Source organism: Lepisosteus platostomus, chromosome 21, assembly GCF_059453375.1.
Source record: "Lepisosteus platostomus isolate fLepPlt1 chromosome 21, fLepPlt1.hap1, whole genome shotgun sequence".
Taxonomy (NCBI): domain Eukaryota; kingdom Metazoa; phylum Chordata; class Actinopteri; order Semionotiformes; family Lepisosteidae; genus Lepisosteus; species Lepisosteus platostomus.
The window spans coordinates 4,906,493-4,926,984 of record NC_142631.1 but is presented as its reverse complement, the minus strand read 5'-3'; the positions used below and the strand labels follow the sequence as shown (position 1 = coordinate 4,926,984).

At 36.7% G+C, this 20,492-nt stretch overlaps 1 protein-coding gene across 8 annotated transcripts in view; it reads right to left on the bottom strand.

Annotated features, from left to right (window-relative positions):
* LOC148643949 (potassium channel subfamily T member 1-like) overlaps positions 1–18,297 on the bottom strand; it is a 126,626-nt gene extending 108,329 nt beyond the window's left edge. For 3 of the 8 annotated variants that reach the window (XM_088615210.1, XM_088615217.1, XM_088615214.1), the window contains exons 1-2: positions 17,582–18,293; positions 6,349–6,516 (exon numbers count right to left, since the gene is read on the bottom strand). In XM_088615210.1, the coding sequence (XP_088471336.1) occupies positions 6,349–6,516; positions 17,582–17,727 (314 nt within the window). In that variant the 5' untranslated portion in view covers positions 17,728–18,293. Of the gene's footprint in view, positions 1–6,348; positions 6,517–8,692; positions 8,738–17,581 lie in introns of those variants that run through there. The other 5 variants (XM_088615213.1, XM_088615211.1, XM_088615215.1 and 2 more) reach the window with 4 other exon arrangements.
* Positions 18,298–20,492: the final 2,195 nt, after the last annotated feature.

Below are 20,492 nucleotides of genomic sequence, written 5' to 3'. Positions count from 1 at the left end.
CTGTCTTGATTTATTATTATGACTAAGATGAAGATCAGATCACATTTAAGGAGCCATTCATGCAGAAATCCATAGCATTGCTAAGGGTTCTCCATCCCTTGACCACTTATAGGAGTGGCAACATCACATAGAAATCCTAACATTGCAGCGCAGAACTTGGTATAAGAATCTGTGAATTCCTACACATAAAGCTTCAGTTGATAGATTTGGTTAGTCTTTAACTTAATGAGTTTTAATAAGTATTTTGCTTAATTACTCAAATTCCAAATCATACTCATGTCTGACAGCATGGAAAATAATGTGATAAAGATGCTGGTCAGTTTGAAGGCTTCTCAACCAAAAAGACATACACTAGGATCAGATAAGACTACAGGGGGCATCGGATTGCTTAGACACTCTGGACTCCCTGGAGCCTGGTAACAAAGAACAGAGATATAAATATAGAGGTCAGTGCATTTATCAGTTGTCAAAGATAAATTGACGATGTGGACTGAAAGCTTTACTGCGTCTGACAAGTGGGATCTTGACTCGGCACAGGTAATTAAGACAAGAAATGAGTGAATCCAGATAGGTGCTTTGTTTGTGTCAGATTCAAGACAAAATGTGCAATGCTTTCCACATTCCGAATGTGCCCCGTGTCTTTACTCATCTTCCTCTATATTTTCTGTTATTTTAAAAAGAGAACTTTTTCAGAAAAAGAATTTATGAGCATAGAAGCATGTGGTGTGATTTTATTCTGCTGTCAGAAACCAATTAAAAATAATCCTCAGAAATGGTAGCAAAACGAACACCAAGTAACAACAGGTTAAATAATTAGAAACCCATCCAAAAGATCCGCTAACAACACAGTACAATATTCCAATCTGTAATGTGTTGAGAATGGTAGAGAATGTTATATGGCTATGGGGGCTAGTTGTGAGGGGCTCTGGCCTTGTAATTAAAAGACTGTGGATTCAAATCCCAGCAGTGGCAATGATCACCCCTGAAGATCTTTTTCCCCCCACTCAGATGGCTTCAGTTAAATGTCTAGTAGTATGAATAACATACACATTTATCAAAAAGCAAATTAAAGTCATCAGCCTAAAAAATAATACCCATTTACCATTGCAAATAATCAACTGTGTTGTGTTGGGACAGTTAGTTAAATATTCTCTTATTTTTACACACGTCATATTAACCTTCCCGCAAAGGGCTGTGAAGAAGCTTGCAGTCACATTTTCTTTGTCACATTAATTCTGATGAGGAGCCAGAGCTGCAGGCGGTTTTGGAAGAGAACTGGTGCCATGTCATGTGAACTGATAACAAAAACCTAGCAAGCTAAGAGCAAGCGTTCACTGTAAATAAAACTACCTCAAAAAACTGCATCTCTCATATTACCCTATAGGCCTCTTATCTTTGACAAAGCTAGCTCTAATTGTGAGCTAGCATTGAGTACTTCTAATTTCAGAGCTGCTGTGATCCACTTTACATTTACAAGTGCTCTATGTATGAGAGGTACAGTCCAACCACGCAGTCACTGGGAAAGAGAATAATTATACTTGCATCCTCATGAAGTTCCCCACCATCAAAAGTACATACGAGGACAGGCTGTCTCATAGTTTGGTAAAAAAAACTGTTATAAGAGAAAACACTTAGATATTTTTTTTATTGGAACATATGTACACTGCTTCTCCTAATAGCTCTTAAGAGCATAACCAGTGAAAAGACACAGATGATGCAGAAGCTACTGTGCATATGAGAAGTGTACAATACTTGCTAACTAGGCTAGATGATTTTGAGCCACCCATAAAAAGGTTTATGAATTCAACATTAGTTTTTGAAGCCAGTAAACAATTAGGTAACTTTGTATTGTTTTGAAGCAGCTTCCAAGTGCATACTGTAACTATCATTAAAAAAAGATTTTGTTACAATCCTAGAAATCCAAACAGGATTTTCACAAATTTTTCCCCCTCTAAAGTGAAACCACAAAAAACAATTAGCTGTACATTGCAGTTGGAAGAGCTATGGGACATGAGCTTGAGCTATTATTCAATACTTTTAAATTTGCCACCACAGCACAAGTGTATCTTTTGTAGGTGATGAGTAAAGACAATATTCTGTGTTTTGCAGAAGATTGACCTCTGGTAAAACATCTATTTACTTACAAAGTATAAATGCTACATTGCCCCTGGATAAAGAAAAAAAAATCTGTATAGTATCTCCTTAATTTCTTAACAAATTATTGTGCAAGAGGGGAATGTACAGTATGTTGTGCAAACTTGCTTCTGTGCTGAAATCATACATCACCTTCAAAATAGCAGTTAGAAATGATCATCCTTGAGTTGAAACATTTTCTCTGATGCTTGCATTTGATGCAGATTGCCTAAGGGCTTGCTTCCAGATTTTCAGACAGCAAAGTGAGTGTATCCTTCAAATTTAATATAATATGAATGACCACTAGCAAGATCACAATTGCAACAAGTGTGCTGAAAGCAAAATACAGGTCATGTTTCTAAAACATAAAAGTTCAAACTGTCACCCCTCATTTCACTACAGACACATCTTTAAAACTTAACATACAGCCAACAAGCTCTGTAAAACAATTTAGTTCAATCGTGTTGGAGATTTATTACCTTTTACAAAAGAGACACATTCAAGAATGTTAGAATATAAAAATGGCTCATTGTCTTCTAAATTTATACACAATATGGCAATAAAATTATTTCTTCTTTCTCCTCTGTTAAATTACTGTATATCCAAGTTTCCCTTGCTTGTGCTTTAGAAAACAGACTTTTCCACCTGAATGGACGTTTTTCACATTGGTTCTTTGTATGAAAGAATGAGATAAATGTCATGATAAAGTGACATGTCGGTTATGTCATCACTGAATATTGGATTTGCTTTCACATTCAACCTACTATACCGGGTTAAATAAAAGCCGTGGATAAGTACAAGATCCTTTTGGTGCATTTAATTATAGCATGATTTTACCACTTGTGTACTGGCAAGGTTAATAAAATAGGGACGGGAAAGTAGATTAAATAATTGAAACACGACTCCCACATCAGAGTGATTTGAAACACAAATGGTTCAACTGAAAGGTTTAATTCCAGCCACACCTGGCTTTTTAGTAATCTCTGGAACAACGTGGCAGGCTCGTCCCTCAAGGGTTTTAATTCAATTCCCGTTTTAAACTGTGGGGTTCATTCCATCCTTAAATCACCAACTTCATTTCAGCTTCCGACGTTAAAATGAGATGGTGGTGCATTAAAGACTCAGCGCTCCCTCTGGGCATCACAATACATTCGGTTACATTTTGTTTTAATCAGGCTTTACATTTATGATATTGAGTAACTGAGACTGCAGATAGTCAATCTTCTTTCACTTCCCATAACCTTTTCTCATCTTATGTCCTGTGTTTTTGTTCTTTGCTTGTGGTTCACTTTATTGATCCTGACCATCTAGTTATGGGGTTATCGGTAAATCCAGAGGGACTCTGGACTCATTGTGCGCCACAAACATTTGTTGAACTGGTGGTTTCTTACAGCAGGAATCTGCCGATCTGGATTGATAGTGACTTTAACAGAACATTTTAACAGGGGGGCACAGTAAAAAAAAGCCTGAGTACAGTGCAGAAGAGAAACAGTAAAAATGGGAATTTTAGGAATTACTCTGAGTGTGCTGCTCTAGTTTCCAGTAACATTTCTTTCTAGACAGGAAAAGACACATGATTGCAGACTTGAATGAGGGGTGACATACTGTATGATTGCAGACTTGAATGAGGAGTACACAATCTGATTCTAACAAATGTTTCTATAGAATAAAAAAAGCTATTTAGAAAAACAAAATATATTCTACCTACAGGCTATTCATCATGGTTATAAGTACACACAAGTCTAGTATATCAATTTCTTTGCACATAAAAGCATGGGAACCAGAAGGAAAAATGAACACAAAACATGGATTCACGTTTGTCTTTTAGCTCTGAAGTCTGAGTACAGCAACACTGTCAAATGATTTAATTTCACCTCTGTTGTGCACAAAAGCCATAACAGTGGGAAACACAGTGGCAGGATTCAGCAGCGTGACAAAACCATCTGATACACACTGGCTGATGCACACAAGAGGGGGACATTAAATGCATCATTCAGAACGTTTTGGAAGCTCACAAGCAAAGGCATGTTGTATTTTACACTGCAGTAGACCCTTTATCCAAATAGAGAAGGCAGACAAGTATTTACTTGGGTTTTACTTGATCTTTCTATTCTTTCTGAACCACAAACAGTTAGCAGGACCACTTTCTGTGCCAGTGGAAACTGTTCTCTGGCAAACACTCTCACGATGCTGCAGTTAAGTGACACATGAAGTGGGCCCCCTTCTATATACAAAATGCTTTTGGGATAATTGTAGATATAAAAAAACCAATAGAAATATTAAGAATGTAATGTATCCATACAATTATGGTGGATCACATCTACATGATATACAGTAGGCACCAGTTTGCTTTGGGACAAGGATCTTCAAAAAATTCAAAAGCATTTAAACTGAAATGATAAGGAGGAGATTGTTAAGAAAATCAGCAAAAGTGAATACATGCCATATAAAATTGAAAAGTGAGCCTAAAAACAAAAAAAACAAAATCAAAATAAAGGACCAGGTTAATAAGTGGACCATCAGATCACCAGTACTCAGGATGTATATCCACATATAGAAGAGGAAATGTGAGATTTTATTTTCCCCTCACAGCAAGAGCGAACGACCATCAGACATATCAGAAGCTGAAGCTGGTGACATGGGGAAAGCACAGTCAATGCTAAGAAAAGGAGGAACATTTTAAAGTAAGAGTTGTGGGAATCTGTAACAAGCTAACAAGCTCTTGTTAGTAACCTCTTCTGTCTTTATGTCCAGGTATCTGAACTCTTTTGACACACAAAACATGAAAACACAGAGGTTCACAAGAAATATTCCAAAAAATGTATTGCTCTGGGAAACCCAAAGACCAGAACCGCCCCCCCCATCACCACAAACATGATATTGGAGCCACAGGGTCCAAGCTAAAAAATATGCCAGTCAGAAAATGTATACCAGTTTCATTCTCTGAGGATATGTTGGTGACATCTTGCAGCTGCTCAATTGCCTATGTAGACTATTATTAGATTTCAATTTGGAGTCAGCAGAGAAATTCCAGTCTCAGTCTCAGTCTCACAACATCTCACCATTGACTGACATTAGTTCCTTACAATATTACGGCTTTTCTGAATGTTTCTATTGTGTTGCTTAAAGTATTAATGCCATCTTTCATTAAAGCTCCCTTAATTTGAAACTGGCATGACTCATCGGCTGGTTCTTATTTGCTGTGTACTGTACAATATTGTACCGTTAACTCCCTCTGTGCTAACTTTAGCAGGAGTCCTGTGTAATTTTTACTTTGAATTTGTACATAAACTGTACATAACCAGTTAAAAAATTAGAAGCAGAAATTCATACCAAACAAATAAGTCTTAGCAATTTTTTTTTAAAAAGTAATGACGTTTTTATGTACAGAAGCAAAATACGTGAAAAAACTACGTCACCTAGAAAATTTGGTCCTTATAGACGGAACTACGTAGTAAGGCAGTTGCTTCACATTTTCTTAATATAGCATTAATTTAGCATTAACTACAATTTGCAACGATTCTCACGAACGATGTATATGCCAAGAACACCCTGTGCACACACACACCTGATTAACATATTATATAAGGGCTCAGAACATTTGAAAGAATATTCAGAACAATAGACATTTGTTGAAGGTGAAAATCGTGACTTCCCGCTTATGAAGAAAGCTCAAGGCTAAAAGGCAATTAAAAACGCCTACGTGACTGTCTTTATAGAATTATAGTCAGAATTGACCTGAAAGTTGATTCTGATACAGTAACTTGTATCGCATTTGCATTATCAACACAGAGACGCTAACAACAGATAAATACAGTAGCTAAAGGCCATTTTTAAATACACCTTCATTATGACTGCTAGTTTTCGCTGAAAGCCCATTCAAGGCATATACAAACCAAGGTCAGAGCTGACAAAGGTTCGGCATGACCCATAATGCAATTGCTGTTTGAAATATGCGAATTCGTAAGTACATATGACAATTAACAAGCACTACATTTCATCTAAGTGAGAGAGAAGGATCAAAGCTGTTCCGATTACACATTAAGAGAAAAAGACTGGAACAGAAAACCATTCAGCCTTGTCCTTAAAGCAACTCACAGTAACGCCCTGCACTCAGCCGGCATTCACACACTTCAGCACCAGGAATCAGGACAGCTCCTTTCTCAAGTTCCGGAAGTTTTCACGGATAATGCTTGAGCGTAACCAATGTCTTACCTATCGTCGTTCTGAAAGGATTGGTCCCCCAGCAGTAAATCTCGAAATCTGTATCGGGGCGGGAGCGGCGGCACCTCCGAGTCCAACTCGGTCATTTTAAGATTGGAAATATCCAGAATAACTCCAGCGTTACTGCTGCTGTTCTTCTGCACAGTTTCAGGTGAGAGCCTGTGAACAGAACGACAGTCCTTCAGTGACCTCCGGCCGGAGAACACGGGCAAAGTTACCCTCCCGTCCCCGCAGGTTTCACGACCCGGGATCATTAAAAATACTTTTCTTTATAAGAACGAATGAAGCTTGCGGGGATACACAGCGAGTGATATGGTGAACGCAAGCAGCACGCTGGCCGTCGACCCCACAAAACATGAATGAAAAGCAACCATTTGAACTCGCAAGAGCACTTCAAGCAGTTCCGCGTCCTGCGCCGGTTAGTTTCATTTAGGCGCCTATATTTGTCATTTAACACCTATGCAGAGATTACCCGTAGCCTAAAGTGGAGATGGTTATATTAATAATGGCAGCTACATAATTTGAAAAGCTAATTAGGACATATTCTTCTTGATGCTTGCCTCATGGAGCCGCTTGTTTTATTTCCTCAAGGTCCATACAAAGTCAAAACGAAGATTAAGAAAAATGCAATTTTGTTCATTTTAATTTAGCCTAGATTTATAGTCTCTCCCCATCGGGAGTATTCAAAGTAATCCGTTGGTGCCAAATAACCCGCCGTGTGATTTGGATAATATTACAAAGGAAAACGTTTGGCTAATTAATGTATGTGCTGTTCGAAAGCCCTGAAGAGAAACTATTGAAACTACTGAAAAACAAAGATACCAGCACGATAAAGTTTGTCAGTGTTTTTCCTCCTTGCTTTTACAATTCATTAAGCCCCCCCAAACATCTATTTCGTGAAAATCGCTCAAGATTAAATCAATTCAATATTCAGTCACGGTGCGAAATACATAGAAAAAGGAAGAGTAAGAAAGGCTTCTTTAATTGCTTTGGCTGTGTCTTTCCCAAAAGGATCTACACCTAATCTCGTCGCCTAAGTCCCATGAAATACTACTGTAATTATCTAGTTCTGTTATCACCCCTCAGACCACACTCTCCCCAAATAATGTGATCTGTTACATGAGATCGGGAACTTCATGCTGCACATTGGTGGTGGTGGAGGGGAGTCCCCATTACCTGTAAAGGGCTTTGAGTGGAGTGTCCAGAAAGTGCTACAGTATATAAGTGTAAGCAATTATTATTATTATATTATTATACTGTACTTCATGATTCGCGTGTCTTCTGAGCATGGCGGGATGTTGCGCAAAAGATCATAAATATTTAAAATATTATTATTATTGGAGGTTGACTATCCAAATAATTGCACTCACAAATGTAGTTGTAATTATGTGAAATAAAGTATGTTCCATGCAAACAAACATTAATGTAATAATTCATGATAAATCCCAGGTAAGGTGTAAACTTGAATCATGGCACAATAATTTAATTGCAGGTAGTATCCTTGTTAATTAACACAACTGAGATGTTTAAATTTTGTTTGCCCATGATCCACTTTAACACCTGCATGAGATACAGTACATGCCTGTGCACTGCAATTGTGTGCATGCAGTAATCAGCATGCATTTTGTGAGAAGAAACCGAAACTCTGGAAGAGACAGAATCAGCAAAACTGTTGTTTTTTTTTCATTTTTACTTGGCACCTTATCTATCAGGTGATCTGGTATCAGTCCTCTTAAAATAATGTACCGTAAGAAACTAAAAAATGTTGAGTATTAGTAAAAATTGCTTTGCTGGTTGAAGATGGGTTACTGCCCTATACACATTTCCCTTTCCTTTGCACTTATACAGCAAAATACAGGCTGTATATAGCTTTATTCCCCTAATCAAAGGCAACATTCATAAGATAATCAATAATGTATAATGGAGCGTCACATTTTTAATAGATTAATGTTGCTTTTGAATCATCTATCATGTCACATGTGACGCTCATTTTTGATAAACTTGAAGGAATTTAGACAAAGAAACAAAGATAAACACTTTGAATTATTTTCAAAAGCATTGTGCATTTCTTTAGCCCAAGTGTGACAGCGTGGAACTTTTCCACAGAGTTGTCTTCATACTTAATGCAGTACAGGATGAAAAACAGGCAGCTGTAGGGGGAAGGGACATTTCCCTTTAACTAAGGCTCTGTTTTGCAAGCTACTGTATGACTATAAGTTTCAGTGAATTAGCTCTCCCAGCATGAGAGGCTTACAGTATGTGCTGTTGAAGTCCCCAGCCTGTCTGTATGATTGGCATTCCACATGCTTGGGTGATTTACTACATCAAATATTACCTGTCGCCACTGGAACTCTGGGAATGAGATCGTGGTCTCATGATTGCTTCTTCATAGGAGGTTTGAAATAAAGAAAAAATAAACAGTAATTAATAAAATGTCCTGAGTATTTAGTCACACATTCAACTACAACATGGACATTAATAGGTAGATCATGTCCAAAAAGCAAGAGTCATGTAAACTACGTTTATTGTGCATACACTATGACTTCAATAACTTTATAAACACAGTATCATTACACTTAGATTAATTCATGTGTGAAAATTAAGGACTCTGCAAAGCACAAACGTGATCTATTGTCAGGAAGAAGGTTGTCTGAAAAGAGTTCAGACATGAGATTAAATACTTTCTCTTGACCCACATACACAGTGGCATGTGTACCTGGACAGAACATGTAGAGCAGATGACTGCTCAGAAATATGAAAGATTTTATTCCTGATGGAAAAACAATGCCTTCTTGAAGAGTGGTTTTCAGAATTGGTGATTTGTAGGTGGAATGAAGATTTTAGTTGAATACTTGCCTGCGTAGGGCTTAAGTTTAACTCAGAAAGTAAATCTAAATACAAAAAAGAGAATGAAGAAACAAGGAAAGGAAAAAAAACAAGCAGTCAAGAAGACACAAATGAGGCAGAGGACTGATGATTATATTAATTTATATTTCAAACGTGGGACATTATCAGAGTCCGAGATTAAATGGGTGATGCTGGTATTATGTAAAGACAGAGTTATTTAAAGGAGCACGACAATTTTTGTAATCACTAGCAGGCATGCATTAAAGAAGCTTGAGAGGTTCCATTAGCTAACATTCAGCTTTATCCTGGACAAAGGACTGAACAATATCAAAGGGAGGAGTTGTATACAAGGACTGGACACATTCATCGTGCAAAGCAAGGTTAAATGCATTAATGCAGAGGGTGAAGAGGGCAGGATTTTTAAGGCTTTCAAGATTTTAATCCAAACTGGGTCAACAGAAACTACTAGAAATTACTGAAATTACATGTAATGGATTTTTCCCTCAGACCTTCAATCAGATCCACTTGCCTTACTTGGTACTTATGGTTCATGAAAGGAAAGTAAGTGCCTGTTGGTTGGAGATGTGGCAAGTTTTGAACCTGTGTCCTGACCAAGCGCCCTTATTGGCCACTTATTTGCTCTAACCTAGATGAACTGTATCCTTTTGAACTTCACCCATGGATACTGGGAAGGAGGCAAAAAGAAAATTCTTTATCCCTGAACTAAAAAAGCAACATTGGAAAAGTGGAATACTGAGATAAAAATGTTTGTTTTTCAAATAAACCCAAATAAAATACAGTAACTGTGGAAGTTAAAGTAAATTGGCATTTATTTAATTTCAGTTCACGGCAGTGAAACACCATCTCAAAAACTGAAGGTTTAATTTCACACTCTACTTTTACCAAATTCAATACTGAACTCATTCGCTTCTTCTAAACTGAAATCACAGTGGAGTTTGTGGGATTGACTGACCAATTCAATCTGTTGAAGACTGAAGATTAGTATAACAAGTAACATAGGAATAGAACTGTCAGCCCTGTTCTGTAGTCCCATGTTATATAGTTGCCAATAACAGAGACAGAGGAACAGAAGAAGGGAGCATGGATCTTCAGTACTGAACTATTTGAATTTGTATCAGATGTGCAGGCATTGTTTCAAATCTGTGTTCATATGCATGCAACAGCCCAGTTGGGCTACAAAACACTTTATCAAACCATTGGACTAGTTAAATCCAACAGGATAAGATGTTCACATTTAATAGCACAGTTCACATTTAATAGAAAGATCAAAAGAGCCATTTTTAGAGCACAAAGATTAAAATGATCAGATCTCTAATTTCTACACCTATAGAACTAAAAAATAAAATAGAAAACTTAATCCATGTTAACACTTGTCAAACTGCTTTATTATTTAGAGTGCAGGTGCTGTATTTGTTTCAGAAGAAAAAGCTTACAGTAGGTGAAAGTATCTAGATGACACTGGCCAAATGACAAACCTTAATACTGTATCTCACAAATATTTTGAGAAAACTGTGGTGCACAATTCTTGTTTGATTGCCATTGTAATCAGATTAATGAAAGGCTACATGTATGGTTTATTCAGCTGTAAGAGAGAAAATACCCTCAGCTCTTGGGTACAGTTTTGTCTCACATAATCACAAGGTGACAGGACATCTAGTTTCACAGAAGGAAAACTGTCATCTGTTCATTATATATTTTGTTGAGTTGATGTGAAAGCTCTGATAACACCACTTAAACGACAGGAGAAAAGGATTGTTTTTGTGATCAGTACATGTGATGTAAACTGATAAGACCAAGTCTTTGTCTCCCTTTATACAGTAGCTGCTTGAGTCTCTGTAAGATAAATATTATCCGTACTACCTGAGATAAACTTATATCTCTTTGTGTCCAGTTTATTTTCAAACTCCCAACCTCCCTTTAAACAGTAATGAGCAGACACCGAGTTTCACTAATTTAATAAAAAGTATTATTTGTCTTCTGAGTTTAGGATGATATTATTAATTATAATGATTTTAAACATTGCATTTATTACTATAATACACTGTTTACTGTACATTATATTGTAAAAAATGACTGTAACAGGCAAAAGCATTTGTTTGGTTGTTTTGTTTAACTGATAGTGAAATCACCATGCAATCAGAAAATAATCTATTCTAGGCTAAATTGTTAAACTGCAGAACTGAAATGTGAGCTAAAAGGAGTCTGAGATTAGTGATCATCATTTCCTGAAACAGGTAAATGTCTGGAGGGATGAAGAAAACAAATAATCACCATCTGTGATGTTAAGTATAAAGCAGCTCATCTTGTTCCATAATTAGCAGTTTTAGTACTGTAGCGCTCTCAGGTTCATGTGGGTATACACCCTTGCCGTTGCCGCCTCAGGTCGGCCCCACACCGCTGGGGGAAATCTCCCGTCAGCCTGACGGCTGCGGTCCCTGTTATTCACAGGGAAGGGCGGTGACGTCACCGCGCTGGTAAGCCGGCTCGCACAACCTGTAATGTTGGCCGTATGCGTTACAGTATTTTTAACAAGGAAACAGTGCCTTACGGTCAGTTTAAAGGAATGTTACTTACAGTACATAACTAAAAATATAAAAATGTCTGCCATAAACCTGGCCAGAGTTAAGTGTTTGTAGTCAAGACTTTTCTACCTGGATTAAACTGTCATTAATACTGTATAGTATACCTATCTATTTTTTTACAGGGAAGCCAGCAAATCAATTGGTCATTAACAGCAGTTTGATTTTCCTCCTAACCTTAGCTGTTAGGATTAGCAGTTACAGAAAGTTGCATTTGTAGGAATAATGATAAAATTAGTTTTTTCATTTCAACTCATAAATTAGAATCATATGTTGGGGATTTACACATATCTGAACAAATATCTGATACAAATTGTTTTTTGCTTTAGAATTCATATGGTGTTCACAGCTATGATTTCGTCTGTCAATGTTACTGTCATTATTGTTAGTAATTAATTTTCACCTTCCTTGATGAAAGTCAGTTTTTCTAGCTTGTCTCCAGTGTAGAGAGAAATGTTGAAAGGCAGGAGGACAATGTTTGTAAGGAGTTATTAGTTACGATTGTCCATTAAAATGAACTTGTATTTGTGAAGTCCATTAGGAGTGTTAACAGTGTTAGCTATAACCTAATGGTGGGATCTGAGGAGTCTTAATTTGATTTGAGTTCACCTGCTAACATCTAAATCTACAGTATGTGATCAAGGTCCCCACACCATTTTGAGACACTCTCAAACCTAATAGCATCCAATTTCTGATCATGAGCATTTCAGTTGACAATGCAATTAACCAAATACCAGCTTACTAGTTAGTCCAACTGTATCTTTAACCCTTTTTTATTTACTACAATGATTTATATATAGTACCAGTGGTTTCTAACCACAGGCAATATACAGTATACAGTGCAACACAACTCTTCAGTTCAAGACCTGAACAGAATCAAGAGGGCACACGCTTGCTTTTAAATCTCTTTGGCAGGGGAATGGTCTACAGTTCTCTAATCAATTTAAATGAGTGATCAATGGAGCTGAAAGTTCTGTTAAATCAAATACTCGAAAACCCCACAACCATTCAGATCCACTAATATTTTACCTTTTTCTGCATAATGTTGCACAAATATTGAACTGCTACCTGAGTTCAAAACTACAGGAAAATAGGCTGATTTGACGAAGATACAGTATATGTGGATCAGTGGCAGGAAAAGAACTTGTATAACTTTCAGCAATTATGTGTTGAAAGCAAAGACAAGAATGCATAGATTTTCATGTTTATGACAACAATAGTAAGCGTGTAACATCTCTGCAAAGAAGTTTAAGGTTAGGTGTTGAACACTAACTATAGTGCTGTTTTCCACATACTGTACAGTACTTGTAAAGTACATGACTAGGATTCAACAAAAATGCTTCAGTCAGCTCCTTGACTGATCTTTAATTCTGAGCTATTCTCTTGGAAGATACTATCTCAAATTGTTCTGCCTTAATCTCCTCTTCCTCAAAAAGAACACACAGAAGTGGAACAGAATCAGGTTTCTGGTAATTTATGGATTTGAAATTGATAAGGTAAGAAACAAAGAGCAATATAAACCCTACCTACCACGATGGGTGTTTCTAAAACTTTTCCAAATTTAAAAATCCATGTCTACTGATATTTAGAAAAGTGCAATCAATTGCCCATTACACAATAATGCCAAGATACTGTGTTACCATTAAATTATCTAGCAATATCTTGGGATTTTCATTTGCATCGAAATAATCCAAAGACAGGCATCTCACCTCTAGTTAAATAATTCTCTTTTTTCATTACAAAACCTTCTCACTCAACATCTTTTTACTGGATCACAGGTGTGTGCACCCCTGTGATGACAGCTATGAGTAATGAAAGTATAAAAACTGCAGAAATCAGCAGAATGGAACAGATGCCTCCAGGGTTATCATGCCTAATAACGTATGGCACTGGACTGGAACACAAAGTATGTAGGCAGGCAAATTCAGGGAGTACATACTGCACATAAATAGAAAACAGAGACCTTGAATGTATTGTGTATTGCACTGCTGTCCAGTGCATTTGGAATGTGGGGGAAGGTGTCTGTTTACCATTTTTCTTCAGCAAGAATGGAAAACAGTCTGTATACACCTCCAGTTTCCCTGTATCTTTAGTGTTCATACTGCAAGCCTCCCAAGTTTCCCAAGTTCTTGCATAGAAAAAAAAAAGGAAAGTTTCTAGTGTTTTTGGTCTATGGTTTCCCAGCACGGTAGTTGATCTGGTTGATATTGTAAGCAGAGGAAATGTATGTTTCATTTCCCAGCAGGAAAAGATGACCCACCCACTTCAATTGCACAAAAAAGACCAACCTCCCAACCCACCCACATGTGGAAGAAACCACCTGCAATAGTGGACAGGTTTGAAAAGACTGCAGGTGGCAAATTTCTCTGCGGATTAAGGAAGTTCAACAAAGAAGGAGAGTTAAGTCAGGACTCCATGTTCTGTTCAAAGTCCTCATTTTCAAAATTGCAAGCATTAGTCATACAGTGATACACCACAAGAGACAGTTAAGTGACCTGGGTCAAAGGCACATAAAGCAGAACTTTCAAAGACAATTATCCATCAGATACGACAGGGTATTCTACATTTCTGGTGTTCAAGTAATAATCATCTGTATCAACGATGATAACTCAAGACAAATCTGAGTAATCATCTAACAATACACACTTTAACTAAGAGTACAGTGCATTTTACATAACTGGATTATATACATCCACCCTGTTTCTAACTGCTTTATCCCATTCAGGGTTGTGGAGAAGCCGAGGCCTATCCTGGCAAGCAATGGGCACAAGGCAGGATGCAACCAGTCTATCACAGGGCAGACAGAAACACAAACAGTTTTACACTCAAACCGGGGCCATTTTTCCCAGAAGCCAATTAAGCTGTCACTATGCCTTTGAACTGTGGGAAGAAACTGGAGCACCTGGAGCAAATGCACATGAACATGGGGAGAACACACAGATACAGTCAAAATACAGGAATTCAACCCAGAACCCCAATACTGTGAGGCAGCAGTGCTAAACACTGTACCACCATGACATCCAGTAGGATTTTGTGTTTAAGCTTTATTTTTGTTAAAAAATGGCAGTGACATCCAGCTATAAAAAAGGAAATCAACCAGCTTGTGGCAGCAGAAAGCAATAATTATTTTTTTAATGTATTATTAGTGGGTTTCACTTCAGTTGATTAAATCCCCTTAGAAAGCAATAAGTGTCAAAAAGTGTTTTGAATATAGGCTCTTGTGTTATTTTATTTTTAATGTATAGATGGTGAACTTTTTTCGACAACACAGAAATATCTTCCAAGCATCTTGATGCTACAGAAAATTGTTTGAAATATAAAATTTCATGATGCTAGCTTTAAGTAGCAAACAAAATATCAAAACTGGAATAAAAGATCAAAACTTAATTATATTAGTAATCTGCCACACACAACCATTTACAATCGTGTAAGATGTCCCTCCTGAGAATGCACAATAATATAGCTAACATTAAATGTTCCTCAAAATCAAAAACTAGATATTATGTTCTAAAAAATATCACCTTCCAAGATCCATAATTACTGTAAGCTTAGAATGTTAAGTTTGAGTTATAATTATTGTGATTTAGTCCCTGGTATTCTGTTTGGTTGAATGTCAAAGATAATTCAACCAAGAATCAATCAAAGGATTTGATTTTTTTATTGTGCATATGTTTCTATGCCTAATAATAATAATCCCATTCTTAGACTTTCAACTCTGTTTTTTTCAGGCTCAGCTCTGTTTTCTATTTTGAAATACGAGTCTTTATCCTTGACCCAGTTATTTAACTAAGTTTTCTTTTGTATCCTTGTTTTTATTGGTAAATGTACTGTATGTTGGTAAATATGTTCGTTATCAAACAGAATCTAGTAATTGCAAATAACAGTCTTTAGTACATGATTCAAAAGATCTGTAAAATCCAAAAGACAAACTACTGTAGAATGACAGTAGGAAACTGTGATGATAAATTATTTAAACCTGCATTTCATGTCATTTAAAATACAATACAAATGAGACTGGTGGACTTAATATAGAGATTTATCTTATTTTGCCTTAAAACAGTTTCTGCATGTTTAGCTGTGCTTTTACTTTTCTCTTCTATGGATTCCTGTGGGTGGCTCAGTGCTTTAACACAATCTGCAAGAGTTCCAAGAGTTTTCTATGCTGTTTCAGTTCACTTTTTGACTTGGGTAACCATATCAACCTGCACTTAACTCACATTAAGTTATGTACTTCATTTGTAATTATGTGCTGAAGTTACTTCAGGAGTGAAGGATGCAGCTTTTTGAATACATACAAAATTGTTCACTTAAGGGTAAAGTGTTTCATGGAGCTTGTCTGCCTTAATGACAATTTAAGTATACACAGATAATTGTAATCATTTACTCTTCGTTCTACTATATTTGATTACAAAAACTAGGAAACGGTTTGGTTTTTCATGTTAAGTCCTTGCTGCCACTTGCTGGTAAAACGTGGCAACTGTGAATTTCAAAATTGGGAAACCTTAGAATAATTGAATCCGATTTTACAGCCGTTTCTTAAAACTGTCCTGTTTCGGAATCTTCGGAAACTCTCTCCTCCAGATTACGGCGCTTTTGAGAAGGAAACAAAACCGCACAAATGGGCCTAATTTTTTTGCAAATACTGTACATTTGGGGTTATAAAAATACCTGAAGATACTAACGTTAAGGTATAACAAGCGATTAGTCTATGGACCCTATATATAAATATTTAAAAAATAACGCTACAGTTAAAAGATTCGGCAATTTTATTGCTGTCTTTTGTATTGAGAAACAAAAAATAACAATTCATTGGTAAAATTAAACTAATGTTGTACTGGAAGACAATTACCAGGAAATGTCTTCGGTTTAATTGTGATTTTAGCAGGCTTATCCAGCAAGAGCCTACCGTATGGTTGCAGTTACCAGATAAACTGGCCAATTGAAATTCTTTATTGGTCATTGGCATTTAATTACCTTGAGTATTAGCAAACCAACATTTATTCTAATTCGTTTCAAATTGATTGTCACTGTTAAACCACCAGGGAATTCAAATGTAAAGTTCTCCGTTTTATTTCACACATTACGAGAACACTAATTTATTGCAAAACTGAAGTGCTGGCCTGGAGCACTGCAGCTAACATACAATATTTGCGGAACATTGCTGGAGTATGTTGGATTAATTAAAGGGTCCTAACCCAAACACTCACTATACACTATATCGCCACACACACACACATTTCATTCATTCGAGTAATTGTATTACCATGAAACGATCGTTTTCAATATCACCTCATAGGATATTTTAATTCACATTACCAATCACAAACTTTTATTTAATCGACCTTTCGATTCGACAGTTTCAATAATGCAATAATTATTTTGCTTCTACCCACTTCTTCTTATAGGTGTTTTTCACTGTGTTAGTATGAGGCACACACCGTATTTCTCGAAGAGTACTTTATAAAACACCAGATCAAAATAGAACAGATGAACAATTTTCCGACCGCACAATTAAACATTTAATGGTGCAAGAAAAAAAAACTGTTCATATGCAACAATATATGCACTAGTTTACGACAGGCAGGTAGAGCTAACCTGAGAGAAACAGGGAATTGTCTAAAGTTTGATGTCAATGGGCAGTGTGTGCTGCATTACGGTTAGTCCCTAATGTTTCGACCTCTATCGTAGATCTGCGACTCATTAATCACGCTCTTACATCAATCCGGCAATCTCCACTCTGAAATGAAAAGAGAAATTTAGAAAAAACACCACTCTACCTGGCTGTGTATTTATGCGCGGTCCCATCATCATAAACAAACGTCTGGTTGGTATAACACTCGCTACACATCTTGGATTGAGCCCCAGCTGATCTGTTGTGGAGAGCTGCCTTTTCGAAATCGCCGTCTTCCCTTGAAAATTTCATCTGAGGCAAAACAGGAAGCTATTCTTCCGGAACACAGTCTCAGGGATGCCCGAGCAAGGCATCAAGTCCAATATCTCGTCTTTTGAGCATCTCTTATCAATTTATTCTTTAATACATTCCGTAAGAGAATTAAGACACGCATGTTTCCATCACATTACCGGGTGTATGAGAATACATATCGCACAAAAATAAACATAACTTATTGAAATGTCAATTCATTGCTTTCGTGGGTGATTCTTGAAAGTTCAATTTTGTTTTAAATACATTTTAATAAAAAGCACAAAACGCCAATTGGCCTGTACGTTTCATATAATTTTCTTTGATCATTACAAATGCATCTTTAAAAAAAACATAGAAAACTACAAAGAGCTTTCCGGACCGTATATGTCTTTTTTAAAAGCTAAAATATACCTGGACTTAACTAAACTGATGTTCTTGAACAGAATCCAGATTTTTTCTAGCAAGGCTGCTTTTTTATACTTAAAGGCGCCGCCTATGGGAGGGTTTTAATAATGCATGCATTGGTTTTCCAGTCTTTTCAAAATTGTCGATCACAAAATGTATTTAATCTGGTTCAGAGGGAACGAGCTTAATCCCACTATTTCCATGCTGTTTTTTTTATCGTCAATCATTTTTACACCAATATACTGACACTTGTTTCTAGTGCTGTGGTTAGAAAAAAGGGAAAAATCCAGTATTTTGCCCTTGGTCGCACTGATGCAGACGTACTGTACAGTACTGCGCTTGTATATTTTAGTAAGGAAACCATTATTTCTTCCACTACAAACAACTGTAGAATTTCAGTTTTGCAGTTTGAGAAAACTCCACAAGTTCTATATCATTTTTATTAATGATGATAAGGAAAAAGACTTATATAGTGGCTTTTTTTAAACCCTCGGAATTTGTTGTAGTTTAAAGAACCCTTTGCAGTACATCTAGTGGCATTAAATGTAACTGCAATTGTTGAAAATGTACTACAGTACGTCTCGGTACATTTTCCATTCCCAAAAAACAGCAGCATAGAGTATATTCGTTTGTGAAAGCATTACATATATGTAACCCACAAATGAAATGAATGATACATGTACATACTTGAAAGCTATACAGTACATATATGCTACTGTATGTGTGTGTACTGAATAAAAAAAATGCAATGAACATTATAACTCGTGTAGTGAACGTCCGAAGTCTTTTCAGGATGGTTGCGCTATTAATGCCAAGGTCATATCGGCACCAACGTGCTTTAAAGTATGTTTGTGGAAGTCCAGTTAGGTTTGGCCACTTAAATGTTCCCCTCAATTCTTCACCTGCACTGCTACTGTACTGTCCAGTACTGTACTGTATATGCAGTAGTCATTAACGTGGCGCAGAGTATCTGAGAGCTGGTGTAGTGTACTGTACGTATAAATGCTACTGTACACTTCGGGATGAAAAGCGCTATATAACATGCAATAAGTCATTATTACTTATGTTGTTATCTAGTCACAAGCAATAAGGCATTTCTTAATATAAACTGCTTGCAATGGTTCTCTCCCTGCAAGCAGCGAATAACATTATTCAATTAATATCTCACCTCGAGCATGACGCACGCATCTAAGCATCCAAGAGAATTTTGTTTAGGATTACTCATAACGTCAGATTAATGCACTGTCATGTGTGGTCCAGACGGGAAGATTTATTATACACTATAGCTTGTACTAGTATGCCTACTGTTTGGTATGGCATAAAGAATTGAATGCTGCACGAAATTTATGTTATCTGCTGCAAGGGTGCAAGCCTCTGGCTAATATCATCTTTGTCAACAACAAATTGTTTGTGGAGAATAAGTCTGGCTCAATAAAGGTTTAATTAATTATATGAAAATCAAAGCTTTGGCTTGATTTCAAGTAGCTAATGACTTTGAGAAATCACTAACCTCAATACCTTGAAGACACTGGATAGTTTTTTCAAGTTCAAAACAAAGCACTGAAGCGCTGTGATAAAACATCCATCCATTTTCAGCATTTTTGTCCTGATGAGGATCGCGATACCACCTCATCAGGACACTATTTCACTATTTTGAGAAGCATTTAATATACGCAATCAAGATAAAGTATAGTTCCGCTTAGCAACTTTATCAAACGCTACTCTAATACAATAACCTTAACGCCTTTCTAAAGACAAAATATATATCAACAATTGAACATTTATGAAACAAAATAAAATTTATGTTGGATACCAAGCTATAATATGCAAATACATAAAATATAGGAAAAATGCTCTGATAATTCAAGCCTAAGTAGGCTGATTTAAACTTCCAAATTGGAGATTAAGTAAACAGTTCTGGATGAATAAAAATAATAACACTGGATCTTGATATTCTTGTGACCATAGAATTTTCTGCACTATATGCACTGATATTTTAAAATCATTGATGTTTTAAAGTCATTGATGCTTTTTGAACTATCCACAGTGAAGGTTAGGTCCTTTTTTGGGCAATCTGTCTTGACCTGTTCAAATTCCAATCATTGCAGATGCACTTAATTAGGAAAAACAAATTTAATCCGAACATGATCACATTTCCAAGTCCAATGCCATCTCTATTTCTATATCCTTGCCCTCTCTCTAGGTGGCACAGTGGTGCAGTTGTAGGACTGCCGCCTGTTCTACTGCATATGTTCCTGCCTCTAAATTGCCTGTGTGCGTATAGTTGCCATATAATGGACATAGTTCAGGTGGGTAGCTGCGTCAGCATGTGTAGGCTGCAAAGGAACAAGTAATAGGTT